Source organism: Centroberyx affinis, unplaced genomic scaffold (genome assembly GCF_046629955.1).
Source record: "Centroberyx affinis isolate AG114_WGS23_722 - 3 ecotype Tasmania unplaced genomic scaffold, CSIRO-AGI_Caff_v1 ptg000308l_1, whole genome shotgun sequence".
Classification (NCBI taxonomy): Eukaryota; Metazoa; Chordata; class Actinopteri; order Beryciformes; family Berycidae; genus Centroberyx; species Centroberyx affinis.
The window spans coordinates 116,821-132,155 of NW_027278985.1; the positions used below are offsets into that span (position 1 = coordinate 116,821).

The 15,335-nt window shown below is 43.3% G+C and overlaps 1 protein-coding gene across 1 annotated transcript in view; it reads left to right on the top strand.

The window, feature by feature from the left end:
• Nucleotides 1-15,335, top strand: part of LOC139640905 (contactin-associated protein-like 5) — a 71,818-nt gene that overhangs the window by 37,818 nt on the left and 18,665 nt on the right. The window contains exons 5-11 of the mRNA XM_071515097.1: nucleotides 1,700-1,903; nucleotides 3,544-3,728; nucleotides 4,490-4,633; nucleotides 7,661-7,928; nucleotides 10,402-10,545; nucleotides 11,440-11,611; nucleotides 15,213-15,319. Coding sequence (XP_071371198.1) covers nucleotides 1,700-1,903; nucleotides 3,544-3,728; nucleotides 4,490-4,633; nucleotides 7,661-7,928; nucleotides 10,402-10,545; nucleotides 11,440-11,611; nucleotides 15,213-15,319 — 1,224 coding nt within the window. The remainder of the gene's footprint in view (nucleotides 1-1,699; nucleotides 1,904-3,543; nucleotides 3,729-4,489; nucleotides 4,634-7,660; nucleotides 7,929-10,401; nucleotides 10,546-11,439; nucleotides 11,612-15,212; nucleotides 15,320-15,335) is intronic.

Genomic DNA, 15,335 nt, shown 5'->3' on the forward strand with positions numbered 1-15,335 from the left:
ATAACATCTACACCACTCGCCGCAAAAGGAAAGCCCAAAACATCATTAAGGACACCAGCCACCCCGCTCATGTTGTGTTCTCGCTCCTTCCATCTAAAAAACGTTACCGGAGATCAAATCACACACCACCTGTCTCAGTAACAGTTTCTTTCCACAGGCAGTCAGGTTGCTGAACAGCTGACGCACCCATATGCACTGCACACTGTGGTTGTATAATATGTAATGTTATCGTGTACTGTATATTGTGTATTTATACCATGGTCTGGGTGAATACTCGATTCTGATTGGCTGCAGGGTGTCCATTAATTCCTGATAATGGACACCTACTAAGTAGTTCCAGTGAAAATGTCTGTTCACCGTTCTAAATTAATGCGCTGGCTACGTAGCATCAGCCTGTATCTAAAATGAGTAACCATAGCAACAGGGACGCAGTCAAAGCCTCCGTTTACTCCGTTAATTTCTTCGTGAAAATCTTGATATTGATTTGGGGACAATGACATGGTAAATAATATTTACTGTTTGTCAACCGTACGCAATGTTATTGACTTTGAATGTTGCTAGCATAACGTTAGCTTTCTGGCTCATAGCTGAGCCAAAGGGTTCTATGAGCTGAGCGGACTAGAAATATCTCCCACTGCCAAGTCGTATCTAAGGTTCGTCCTATTTACTGGAGCAGTGAACAACGTTTCCATTGCATAAGAACCTTATGGGATGGTAATTATTGTTCCTGGTATTAGTCAAACCCTCAGGGGTTACCAGGGAAACTGAGTTATGGCTTGTGAAAAACTTTAGATTTTGATTACAAAACGCATTCAAATATATATTAATGGTCTTAATTTTTTTTTCTTTGGCAAGTGACCATGGTATAAGTGGGATAATGCCTTTCTGGGGACGGTTCTGGCCTCCCCGTCATCCATTAATTCCTGATTATGGACACCTCGTTGGGCATTATCCCTTACATAATGTATACATACGAGTGCATTGTGTACATAGTCTATGTAGGTCTGTAGTGTAGTTTCTCTTTTTTGTTGGTTTTGTGATGGTGTGCCCTTTGTGTTAAGGCAGAGAGAGCCAGAGCACAAGTATTTCATTGTATTTAATACACATGACAATAAAGTTGAAAGTTGAAAGTTGAAGTTGAAATATGGCAGCTAAACTCTCACTCAGTTTCATAAAAAGTCTGTTTCAATAATTCACCCAAACACAGAATTTTTTTTCTCCATTTATAGCGAGTCTTTTTTTTGTTTTCTTTCTCTCTCTACATCACCCTCCCTCCGCTCTGCATTAAAATTGCAGATGTACTGTAGGTTGGAGAAACGCACTAGATATTCAAATAGTCCTGCCTCCGCTGCTGAAGAAAAACAGCTTCAAAATTGCTTCTGTTGTAGCACACTGCTGTGTATTTTTCCGCTGAGAACTTATCCACATGGGGACTGGCATATCAGGGCGAGTGCGATTCACAGAGCCAGAAGAACTGTGATAAAAAAAAAAAACCATTGTGTGAAAAAGTAATAGCAAGTGCAACAAAGTACCAATCAGAAGTTTCGGTAAAAGCCATTTCCCCTTACACAAATAGAAGAGTCCACTTCAACTCCGCTCCGAAGATGTGACAAAAAAGGAAAGCCGAGCTCAGTGGTGATTGAGCGTTTCGAGGCATTTCTCCACATTGATTTCTTTGATTTCTCTTGATCCCTCCCAGAATCGTACGTGGCGGACTTTGACGGCAGAAGCTCCCTGCTGTACCGGTTCAACCAGAAATCCATGTCGACGGTGAAGGACGTGATCTCTCTGCGGTTCAAGAGCCGCCAGGCCGAGGGGGTTCTGCTCCACGGAGAGGGGCAGAGGGGGGATTACATCACTCTGGAGCTGCACCGAGGAAAACTGGCCCTCTACCTCAACCTGGGTGAGAAGCACACACCTGTTAGCTGCTCTTTAGGTCGACACTCTTTACCACAGAAATTGTACTTTGTCCATATGTCACAAAAACAAACACCAATAGAATCGCCACTAGGGGATCAGCAAACGGCAACTGCAGGGTGACACAGCGCAAAACTACTTTCGGCCAGTCATCTTTTTCAGTAAAACATACATACATACTCATAAAGACCACGTGCACGCATGCACACGGACACACACGTCTACAAACATTATGCGCATACACATACTGTATATTGCCATGAATTAGGGAACATACACACAAGCACACATACACGTACGCAACATATGTAAAATGATTGTAATGTGATGTAAACATTGTAATTTTTGTATTATCATGTCACACGTGTGAGAATGTCACTACTTATTATGTGCTCAATTAACTAATGTACTTTTGGTAATGATGATATGTTTTGACCGTTTTTAAGTAGAAAAGCCTAACCAGGGACAGGGGTCGCAAATTAGCCTTGGCTAGAAATCCCATATGCAACACATCTGTATCATGTTATTGTAACTTGTTACGTTGGTTGTTTGCATTGTCCCAGACAAATAAACTAATAAATAAATAAACTCATAATGTACCTGTGAGGAAGTGCCATCAAACTGACATAAGTTAAGAGGAAAAAAAGCTTTTATGAAAGTATAATAGATTTTTTTATCATATTGTTGCAGGATAATAATCACCAACTGAAAGTCAGTTTACCCACCTTTTTAATTACCACTACATCACTGACTACAAATGGCGTTATCTGTTACAACTCAACTTCATTTACCCTTAATTTTCCCCGTAGGGAGATTAGAAGGTAAAAAAAAAAGCAAAACGTTATCTCTATTCACACATTCACCTGCTGTTTCAAAAGCTTCAGTTAATATAGACGACTGTATACACTGAGTGCGCCAAACCTTAAATCGCTTCAAACATAAGCAAAACAAGTTTGTTGCACGTCATCTGAGCCCCACATGTCTGCTGAGTGTTACATTGAAATCTGAAACGCCATGTTGTTTTGGCAGCTCAATTAAATCACCATTATAAATTCAATGTATTATTTAAATTTGCCTGCCAGCTAGAATGACTTAGTGGGTATCACTGGAGAATGTGAAATCTCTTGTGACTTTCCAATAAACGTGATCGCTACAACGTGAGCGAAACCTTTTTTTTTTTTTTTAAGGTTAATTTTTTAGGCATTTTATTGACAGAGATAGTGAGAGAGAAAGACAGGAGGGTATGGGAGAGAGAGAGAGGGGAGGACATGCAGCAAATGACTGCGGGCCGGATTCGAACCCGGGTCGCTGCGGGAAGCACTGAGCCTTATGGTAGGCGCTCTAGTCAGTGAGTCACCGGGACGCCCCAGTGTGAGGGAAGCCTGGCCATGTCATGTTATAATGCCTGCATGTGTAGCTGTGCAGGTACAGGCAGAATTTAAAGGGTTAATACAGTCAGGGTGGAAAACCTGAGACTATTACTCTCTCCAGTGTATGTGTGTTTGTATCCTTGCTCTTCCAATTACCGGTGCACCTGAGCTCCATTGACTGGCTGCCCTCAGTTTAAAGGTTCACACCGGCGGCGTGCGAGCCGCTGCGAGTGTTTTCACGCTGTTTGTGTTGCAGACGACACCAGGCTGAGGTTCAGCAGCGGGCGCGTCGCCGTCACTCTGGGCAGCCTGCTGGACGACCAGCACTGGCACTCCGTCCTTATCGAGCGCTTCAACAAGCAGGTCAACCTCACGGTGGATTCCCATACGCAGCACTTCCGCACCAAAGGGGAAGGAGACTCGCTGGAGGTGGACTATGAGGTGGGTCCTTACAATCTGTAAGGTCTGTGTTTTTTGTTCGTTTGTTTGTTTGTTTACCTCCACCAATGAAGTTGGAGTGAGGTTTTGTTTTCACTGCTTTGTGTTTGCTTGCAAGATATCTCAAAAAGTTACTAAAGGATTTGGCCCAAGGATCAGTTAATTGGATTCTGGTGATGATCCAGATATGGGATTTCTACCATTAAACAATTGTTGTTTTTTAGTCATATCTGTTATGCTACATTCAAGTGCTAGTGGGAAAGTCAGACATCCAGGACTTCCAAGTCAGCTGCTAAACAGCGGTGCATTCACATGCTGTTCAAACCTGGAAGACAAACGATAAACAAACTAGTGTTTTTTTATTTGTTGTCATCTTTAGTGCTCAGCGCTCATTGCTGTGGTGTTTCTGCATTGTTCTTCACAGACCACCTGTCAATCAAACTGTGGCGAGTGTTGTGATATCTTTTCCTGTTGATGAAGCTTGAATGGCGCTCTTTTCCTAGTCTGTTCAGCCATGGTGGCTATCGCTGCTCCTGCTAACTAACCGGCTGTTTAGAACAGCAAATGTTGAAACTTTCATGAACTGGCTTTAGGTTGAATCACTATTGTGTTATATCATTCGGCGATAGACAGTAGCAAAACAGACATTTATGTATATGAAAATGTTGCAGAAAAGAATATTCAGCCATGTGCTAGTGTGTATTGGAGCAAATTGTGTATCTTGTGCTAAGGGCTCCACCTCTCTTTTGTTCCCTTCATCAAAGCTGAGCTTCGGAGGCATCCCGCTGCCTGGCAAACCCGGCACCTTCCTCAGGAAGAACTTCCACGGCTGCATCGAAAACCTCTACTACAACGGAATCAATATAATAGACCTGGCAAAGAGACGCAAGCCGCAGATATACAGTGTGGTAAGGGCTTTTTATAGTTTGAATATTTATGCAACTGCCGTACCTCCAGCGAAAACCCAATATGATCACTTATGCAAGAGCTTCTTCAGTCGAGCAGGGGAGGGGAGGTTAACAACACCTAACCTCATAAAACATATGAACCGCGAGAGTTGTTGCATAACAACTTGAAGGACCTCAAGCAGAGGGAGAACAGGTCCTTGGTTTAGAAGCACTTAAGAGCCGAGAAAGTGGGATTGTCTTTGTTCTTACTTTGGAAAGAGGTCAGCGCTTGGTGGTGGGGTGGTATGTACCGTATCCACTGATCCATTCAGCGTAGGTTATTATTACCTCCTGCCGCTAGCCTGGGGGCAAATTGCATTATTGAAGGTAGCCACTTCCAAGGGTTGTCAAGGTCTTGTGCTGGTTAAAATGACACATCCTCATGAATATTAACCCCGGAGCGGGAAGGCCCCTGGCTCACCGGGCTTACACCTGAAAGCGCCGAGCACTTCACAAACTGTCAGTCGCACACCGCACACCATCTGACACCGCCTCGAACACAAGGAGGGGCATTAAGGCAGCGGTGTACTTTAAGCAAAACCCAACTTGCCCAAAATAGAAACACAACTGCCCACAAATTTGAGTATATTCACTGAGGGCTTGTACTGTTCATTTAGTTACACTTCATGCCATCAAGATTAAAGAGGTAATCGTGACTGACATTGATGACAAAACTAAGAGAGCAACAACAAGGGCTGCTTGAGGAGGAGAATATGAGGAGTTAGACGCCGTTTGGTTATAAAGGTGCAGATTTCTTCCCAACAAGCCCAGCAAGCCGAGCCTCCAGACTATTAATTTAGAAGTGTTGACCACAAAATGTTAGAGATAGAAACAAAGGACTGGAAAAGGAAAACGCAGACACTTTTCCACAAGGCGCAAACACATTCAGCGATATTTTCGACCAACTGCAGATATGGTGTGGGCCGGCGTGTGAACAACTTCACTCCTTCACACCGCGGAGTCCGAAGCAAACGACACATTTTTCCCTCCTCAAACGGGTTGCTTTGTTCGCACGTACCAGCCCGAGCGAGTACACCGCGGCCTTTAGCACGAATAAGTTATCCCCAGTAAGAGCCTCTTTCTGCCCGCTCCGTAAGATTCCCCTAAGTCCTCCTCGCCGTCTCCGCCTCCCTGTCACCGGGATCGATGACGTGTTCCACCCAGCGCTGCGGTGACCTTTTCCCATGTACAGGAAATCATGTCCGCTGTACTCACTCACACTGTCCCTAGGAGTCCCCCGCACACATGGCACTGACATTCAACCCACTTCCCTCCAAAGTCCATACCGGCCCAGTTCAATATCCTCTCCGTCTGTCTCCCTCTCTCTCCCCTCCTCTCCTCTCACCGGCTGTGTTTACATGCAGGGAGGAACTCGACTATCGGCCGTAGTCTGGTTAAGGGCCTAATCCGGTTAAGCTGTTTACAGTACATGAGCCTTTGATACCCTGCGATCGAGTCTCACTGTTGCCGCGATTAAACCAATAACCAGAATATTTCCCCCCCCTCCCTCTTTGACCGAGCAATAGTAGCTTACTTCTAACACAGGGGAAAGAAATTACAATCCCAATGAGTTTGCACAGACAGCAAAAAGAGACGTTTCCATGCCACAGCAGCCCATTTAATGTGGGACCAAATCTCTCTCCAGACGGCGTTAGTATTAGCAGGGGAGGTCTGGCGATTGGTGATTTTGACCTCGGGACCGCGGGAATTTTATGCCGTCTGGAACAAACATTGAGCAAATGAGTTTCTCTGGCTAGCCCAGTAAAAATTTGAATTACCTACTGTATTTAGAGCTAACTGATGTCTCTTTGCAATAATGTGGCGCCAGCTGAAAAGAGCTCCGCCAGATTCGCCGGACTGTGGGCGATGTTGTGTGAAACACTCTCACCGGTGTGTCCCTGGATTTACCACGGCCCCCCGAGAAATGATTATATATTATGGATGAAATTACCAATGTGCACAGGTGAAATTACATGTCTGACCTCCCCTGGTAATGCTAATGCCATCTGGAGAGGGCTTATGCCAGGAATCTTTTTCATGAAACCAAAAGCGAGAGCAGTAAGATGTTTCCATGCCACAGTGAACTGTTTAATATGGGAGTAAGCCAGACATCTTAACCAGGTTTCTCATAATCACAGTATGAGTTTCCCAGGTTATTCTCACCCAGTTATGGTGTGTCGACCCAAAACCAGGTTAGTGGCTAACCAGGTTAAGGTCAGGACTCTCTGTGCATGTAAATGTAGCCGCTGTTAGTAGTCAGCCAGTCTCACTCAGCTGGCCTCGCCTCCCAGCAAGATAAATGTTTGGTTTTGTTAATTTTTGCCCACAATAGATATCTGCCTTTCTCTCTTTCTCTCTCTCTCTCTGTCTCAAAGCAAGGGAGGATTTGGCGGCGCAGATCAAAATGTCAGAGTAACACTGCATTCTTAATTAACCTTCTGGTAATATGTTGATCTTGACTGGGACAAGGTGACTGTGGTTGCCTCGCTCTCCAGGGCAACGCTGGAGTCCCCCCCAGATGGTTTCTCCAAGCCGTCGCTCCTCGCCGTCTTCGCCTCCCTGTCACCGGGCTCGATGATGTGTTCCTCCCGTGTACAGGAGCTCATATCCTCTGTACTCACTCTCCTGTCCCTAGGAGTCCCCCGCACACATGGCACTGACATTCAACCCACTTCCCTCCAAAGTCCATACCGGCCCAGTTCAATATCCTCTCCGTCTGTCTCCCTCTCTCTCCCCTCCTCTCCTCTCACCGGCTGTGTTTACATGCAGGGAGGAACTCGACTATCGGCCGTACTCTGGTTAAGGGCCTAATCCGGTTAAGCTGTCTCTCTCTTTCTCTCTCTTTCTCTCTCTCTCTCTGTCTCAAAGCAAGGCAGGATTCGGCGGCGCGGATCAAAATGTCAGATTAACACTGCATTCTTAATTAACCTTCTTGTAATATGTTGATCTTGACTGGGACAAGGTGACTGTGGTTCCCTCGCTCTCCAGGGCAACGTGACCTTCTCGTGCTCGGAGCCCCAGCTGGTGGCCTCCACCTTCCTGAGCTCCAGCAGCAGCTTCCTGTCGCTGCCGGCGGCGGCGTCCGCCATGGGGGGTTTCTCCATCCGCTTCCAGTTCAGGACGTGGAACCCAGACGGGCTGCTGCTCTCCGCCCGGCTGAACCCGGAGCCCCAGAGACTGGAGCTGCGGATCAGCAACAGCCGGCTCCGGCTGACCCTCCGCACCTCTGGCCAGCAGAAATCCGAGGTCTCCACTGGTGAGGCTACGGGCCACACAGGCTACTGTTTAGTGAAAACCACAGCACCATACATGAATAAATATCTGAGAATAGACAGGACACGTTATATCTAGCACGCAAACAGATGCAGTTTTTAATATGTGTGACAAAGTGATACTCTGTGGCTTTGATATGTGTAATTATAGCAGTGGCACTGCATGACGTCGAAAATATAAACATGTTTCCATGGTAAAAAGGGAGCCTGGCTGAAAAATTTGTGCACCGCTGAGATAGGAAATTGGGAAACGTACGTCATTCATACAGCATGTGCCAGAAATACTCGTGGCTGAGGTCCAATTATCATCCTCGGCTAGCTTGTGGACTCGTAGTTTCCCATGTAGGACAGCGAGGTTTGCGTCAGCGTGTGTGCTGCAGCGGTGTCAGCGCCGGGCTGACTCCTCGGTTGAAGAGTACAGCGCGTGCATGCCTAAGCATCTGCCTCGGCCAGAGGGGGATTTAGCTTTAGCCGCGGTAACTGGTCTGTCAGCTCGGCCTCCTGTTGCGGCTCCCGGCTTAGCAGGCAGTCAGCTGATAATAAACAAGTCGTAAAAAAAAAAAAACGTGGATGGTATGACTGGTTCTCAAGTTTGTTTTCCCTCTCTGCTTCATTTAAAAGTGCAGCAAATATTGAATTCATTTCTGTCTCATTTCTATCTCATTTCATTTAATCTCATTTGCATGACTCATATTTACAGTTTCATTTATGTTAACCACTAAGCTTTGTTGAACTTTATTAGCATGATGCCACTCAAAGTACAAGCCTGTTTGACTCCAGTGTTTTCTAACATTAAAAGACTATTAACTGCCACATTCTGCCAGTCCATGCACAAATACATACAGTACATACATATTCAATCCAATAAAACCCCACAGTATATATTCAAAGCCATCACTGAAGTGACAGTGTCACCGGGGGCACCGTACTCCATACACACATAGAATTCTACACTGAGCCTTCAAGAGGGAAAAAAATGCAAATTGAAAAATTGGTATTTGCCAAAAGCCCTGTAGACAGTTGTGTTGCTTGCCACCAGCAGTACGTTTTCAGTCGGTTTTCAGAAGGGAATGTTAACAAAGCTATAAAAATATATATATATATATAAAGAAACCAATAGGAGGAACAAACAGAAAATCTTCACAATGTGACAAGTGCCTTGTGAAGAAAAAATACAAATACAAACATACATATTTGCAAATTGAAGATTCAGCATCAGTTTTAATCACTTGATTCAAATTTCTTGTCCTGAGGGTTTTGACAAATCCTAACTTTTCACCTAAAACATTTTTTTTTTTCATTATTACATTAGTGCATAATGATAATGTTCCAATGGCTATGTTCACATGCATGGAGTAACCCGGCTATTGTCCGTACTTGAGGTTAAGGTCTTATTCAGGTTAATCAGTTTCCATGAACCCATGAAACACAATATTCTCCCCCCCCTACTTGACTGAGCAGTAGGTTACTTCTGATACTGGGGAAATAAATGATGATCCCAGTAGTAATAGCAATAGTAAGTACTGCTTGCCATCATCAAAATTTACCCCTAAAGCAGTAAGTCCATGCCAGAGTAACTGGTTAATGTGGGAGTAAGCCAGGCACCACCACATTATTCTAACCCTGGTTGTGATGTGTCGACCCAAAACCAGGTTACTGGCTAACTGGGTTAAGGTCAGGACTCTCTGTGCATGTAAATGTAGCCGCTGTTAGTAGTCAGCCAATTTCACTCAGCTGGCCTTGCCTCCTAGTTCCCCAGAAAGATAAATGTTTGGTTTTGTCCATTTTTTGCCCACAATAGAGAGATGAATAATGCATGTATATGGATTTAGTCATTTTTTTCCTGGCGTAGCGAGGCAGTTATTCTAGAGCGGAGTCAGTGAGCTCCTGTGGGACTGATCATATCCTGCAACAATGTCCAGATGTGATCAAGAACAAACAGAGGTCATCGTCCATCTGTTGCGCGCTGGAGCTTTTTCTGAGGCGGCGCTCGCATGGCACACTGTCTTTGTTTGTTTCAGACAATAACTGTCTGACAGCCAGCGTATTTAATTGTGGTGAATGGCAATTCTCCTAGTTTGGAAGCTGTCTCTCACCTCTCTACCAGATGGCAAGCACAGAGGGGATTGTTGACAAACTGCAGACAGACACAGCTTGGATGCCCTTGACTGTTAAGGCCTGTGTTTCATTACACCAAAAAAAAAAACAAATCTTGTACCTCTGTGGTTTGCCATTGGGCTTCACTCAGGAAGGAAGAACAAACAATTTAATTAGGGGCAAGAGATTAGTTTGTTTATTTGATAATAGCAATGACAAGATATGAAATGGGCAGATGAAATCTCTGTTGTGTGTGATGCAATGTCTGAGAGGCTCTTTAATTGTAGTTCTTGTATTGCAGACATATTCATCAGTTATTGCAGTCGCACTCAAGAACTGACTTGAACTATTTTCCATCAGGGCATAAAGTGAATGACGGCCTCTGGCATTCTGTGAGCCTCGACACAAGGAATCTCCAGATCACCTTGACTCTGGATAATGAGCCAGCCTCCACTATTGAACTGGGGGAGCAACTGGATGCGGAAGACAACATCTACTTTGGAGGTCAGGACACAAGACGATGTATAGAGTGCTCACATGTTATATTTCTGAAGTCGTGAACAGAAATCTACCAATGAGATGAGATAACTTCTTTTTTTTTCAAATGCAAATCAGCTTGTTTCAACAGCTATCTGGAGTAGAGTGACATTATCTTGAACCGAGTGCCTTGAGCAACCTTACGTCAAGATACTGTCATTTGTGTCAAGTGAAATTGCACTGAAAACAGATGAAATCATCTCGCCCCAGTGGCAGACCTTTTCACTTTTTTTTCCACACAAATACGATTTGAAGACCCAGCCTGAAAATATATCTCTTGTTAAGATGGATGTGTTTCTGCAACGTAGGTAAACAAATGTGACCGAAACTGTGTGCAACTTTAAATTCCAGTACAGCAAATGCAGTCCAAATTCCAAGTTGATATCTCACAAGTTGGCTACAGTAGGCTCTATTCTGCATCTTAGCGCTTTTTTAAATTCAAAGTGCCGCTTAAGCAGAGATTTACTTAATACATCACTACAAACTTTAGCTTCCCAGAACTTGCCATGTAAATCTCAAATCTTCTGATAGCTGGCATTTTACTAAGCCGCTTTTAAGGCCTCAACTTGCATAATGGAGTCTTGGTATTTTTTTTTTTCATTCTGGTCTCTCTGCTTTTGGTGGCTGATTTCCCATTACAGATATTTAAAGCGGCACACGGTTGTCACTCAGATGCACACCGTTTATATCGTTTTCGGTAAATAGAGGTTTCTGGGTATGCTGGACTGTCGCTAGTAAATCGGCACACAAACCTCTTATACCCTCAACTTATTTTGTAAGCCTATTTTGTTGCATTAATTTGGCCGAAGCTGTTTTGGCAGATGTTGGATTACATAAAAACTCCCTGCTGTGTTTCATTAGGTTGTCCCTCGCCCACGGTCGCCTCTTACTGTAAGAACCCCACACTGGCCTTCCAGGGGTGCATGCGGCTCGTGTTTATCAACAGCCAGCCAATGAGCCTCAGTCACGTCCAGCAAGGAATGCTGGGAAACTACAATGAGCTTCAGTTTGACACGTGCGGCATCCATGACAGGTATGACAATTACCTCCGGAATGGGAATTCAGAGCCGGTGGCCTCTTGACATGATGAGCTTAGACAGTTTCCCACAGAAGGTTATACTGATCTTAAACATACAGTTGTCAAGTCTTAATGACAATCCACCGGCTGTCACAATACTCTCTCTCTCTCTCTCTCTCTCTCTCTCTCTCTCATTTCATTCTCCTTTTGTTATATTTTAGTCTCAAAGTTAGTCAGTGGTCAATGTGTGATAGAGCAATCTCAGAAATTAGCTAATCAGCACACTTAGATTGGATGCAAATAATGATACAAACAAATTTATGTAATTTATGTTGAATGTCTCAACATGACACTTCAGCCCAATATAAATGTCAACATTTGCAAGTCAAGACTTGAGCTTTGGAGATACATTTACTAGTGGTTTAATATCTCAGCCAATGTGGTTTTGTTTTCACCTGTAGTGTCTGTCAGCAGGATATCTCAAAAACATCCATTCCTGAAATCCATTCATTTCAGAATGGTGGACAGATAGGCCTTGAGCCAAGGAACAAGTGATAACATTTTGGTGGCGATCTGGGATTTCTGCCATTAGGCGATTATCATTCTGGTTTTTTTTTAGCCATAACTGAAAGTACCAGAGATAGACACTTGATTCCAAATCCTGAGGGTGTGTTTGCAGGATCAAGAAATCAATTTAACTTCAAATTGAAGTAATAGGAATTATGTCTTTGGGTGTAACAACAAGTCAGAGAATTGTTCAGTGGAGATTTGCACCCTCTTGAGTAGCTTCTGTATGTGTTTCAATGAGGTGTTATTTTTAAATTGGGCGCTGCCTGTGTTCTACGTGTTCTAATATGCTTCATTCTCAATTTTATTGAAACATACTGTAGCAGAAACAGTGGATGATAATCACATGTCGACTGTGTGATTAGCTTTTACTTTTCTATTTAATATGTTTTTTCATTAAGTTCCTACCCCGTAGTGTTTGAGACGGAAGCGGTAGGAGTGGTCCTGCTGTTTTCATTTTTATATTGGGAACTTGCTCTCAGCAATCTACAACTTATACAAGCCTTGTATGCTCATTAGCCAGATCTGTCATTTTCACATAGGATGCTTAGGCAGTGACAGTAGGGTCCTTCTTCCGCTGCTGGAGAAGCCAGATATTATATTCAGTCTGGTCAACAGGGGGAAAAACCGCACACTCGTAACTCCAATGCAATAGTTTTATTTTTTTTGTTATGAATCGATGTTTCGTCACATATTGCCTTCTTCAGATTAAAATATCACATCATCCCAGTGACATATATAATCTATAAAGCGTTGTGTTCCAAATCAATGACATCATAGGACAATCAGCATAGAAATAGAGTGTCCAGAAAGGTCATTCATCACCAAGAAAAGCCATTCACATCCTTATGTCTGCACCCACCAGATTCAATATAAAAAACAGAGTAGAAAAAACAGTCGAAAAACATTAGAATGCATATACAATTAAGTAGATATAAATAGAAAAATGTAGAGTAGACAACAGTAGATAATTCAATAATGCGCCCACATCAATCATTAACTCTCACATCAAGAGCAGAGTAGAAAAAGAGCAAAAATATCCAAATTCTTCATTAGTAATGCCCATTAAGTCCATGTATAATAGTTCCACTCACCCACAGAAACAGCTGAAAGTAGAGCTTCCACCTTCTGAAACCAATGGCTTTTTTCCTGGGTCGGGGGTGGGGGGGGGGGGGGCAGTAATTGTCTCACATAGTCCTCTGAGATAATGGTTTTTTGCTGAAGGGCTTTCCTTACTGTTTAACCGCTAAAACTTCACTGACCTCTTTATTACCAAAGTGAAAATGATGCATGTCGGGTGTTTAGTGTCTTAATCCCCCCACTGCGTGTCCGAAGAAGAACAGAACAGGAATAATTAAATCAGCACCTGAGATAGTGTCTGCTAAACAATCGAATGCCATCGTAGTATTTAACAGCTGAGTGGGAATTAGAATGGCCGTGTTGTCACTGCAGTCCCCACTAAAGCTACTCTCCCATGGGATTGGCTACAATAAAGGAGGTTGGAATCTATAATTTATGCGGGCCTGAGTGGCTGGTCTTTCTGAAATTTAAGAAGGCACTTAGAATCAAAGTTTCTTTTCAAAGCCAATGAGGCATTTCACTCTGCCTTTTTGTGCCTGGTGACTTTTGTAGAAAATGAACATGCCCTCCGTTCCTCCACACATATACAAATTACATTTATACATGAACAAATTGAAGAAATTCAGTTACCTTTTATAATGTAGAAACTTAAAAAGGTTGCAACGCAAGTACACATTTGATTTCTCTGCAGCTGGAGAATAGGAAAGTTGAGAAGGCGTATACTGTCCTTACTCTTAAACTATCAACAACTAAATATTCCAGTTCCATTTCAATTATGTTCAATTAGCTGATCAGTTAGCCCAACTTACCTCTGTCCCATGTGTATGCTCACTGTTAAATATTGCTGAAGATCTGTGATATATTAATATAAGAGTAAGCATCGCTGTTACTAATTTTTGATCATATGTTCAAAGGTGGGAGAAAGGCTTTTGTCAAAGGGTTTGAGCGCTCACATTTGGACCCAACAGGTCAAGTTCAAATGTTGAGGTTTTGCCAAAGCTTAGGCTAACTAATCCTAACACTAGAGGTGGGGACTCAGGTCACATGGTTGACTTGAGTCAGACTCGAGACTTGACTTGATGCATGAAGAGAAGACTTGAGACTTGACTTGACTTGGGTTCTGGTGACTTGGGACTCGACTTTGACTTGTACTTTGATGACTTGAAAAGGTTTCTAAAGTCTTGACTTGAGATCTTGTGTTTGTGTAAATGACTTAGATTGAAAGTGATGAAATTTGTTCCAGCAGACGACTGAATTTAAATTCTGTTTTCTGAATTTGTATGGAATGATTGAAACTGATTGAAGTTGAAACTGATTCTAGAAATCAAACTCATGATCCTCTTACCAAGTTTTTATCCTATCAAAACCATATTGCATTGAAAAGTCCTAGGTATTTAGTTTTCTTTAAGATATTAAATTGATACTGGACTCTTGATTTGTTCTGACTTGACTTGCTTTTCTACATTTAGACTTGAGATGTGACATTAATGAGAGGGACTTGACTTGGACTTGATTTGGTAATCTACATTTAGACTTGGGACTTGACTTGAGACTTGTGCCTCAAGACTTGAGACTGACTTGGGACTCGGAACAAAGTTGACTTGGTCACACCTCTGCCTAACACTAATGCCAACATTATTCAGTTCCCACTAAATTATTTGATCATCACTCTAAACTCAACCACTCCCTTCCCTTGCCTTAACCTGACCCTTACCCTCCCACTGATATTGGAATTCCTGGAATATCATGGAATTTTCAGAGGTGTATTCCAGACAGGGAAAGACAGGGGATTTGATTGAGTCTCTGGGGAAGTCAGGGAATATTAGGGAATTTTACAAATGGGTCACTTAACAGCAATATACCAGAATATATTTTCCAACTTGTTTCACACATTCATTGCATTAGATGATGAAGGTGGAAACTGTTTGTGAAACAGTCACTAGTTTCATGGAGGTCGTTTTCTTTCCAGATGCCTCCCTAACCTGTGTGAACACGGAGGCCAGTGCTCCCAGTCCTGGAGCTCCTTCTCCTGCGACTGCTCGGGAACCGGCTACTCCGGAGCGACCTGTCACACCGGTTAGTTCCCGTCCCG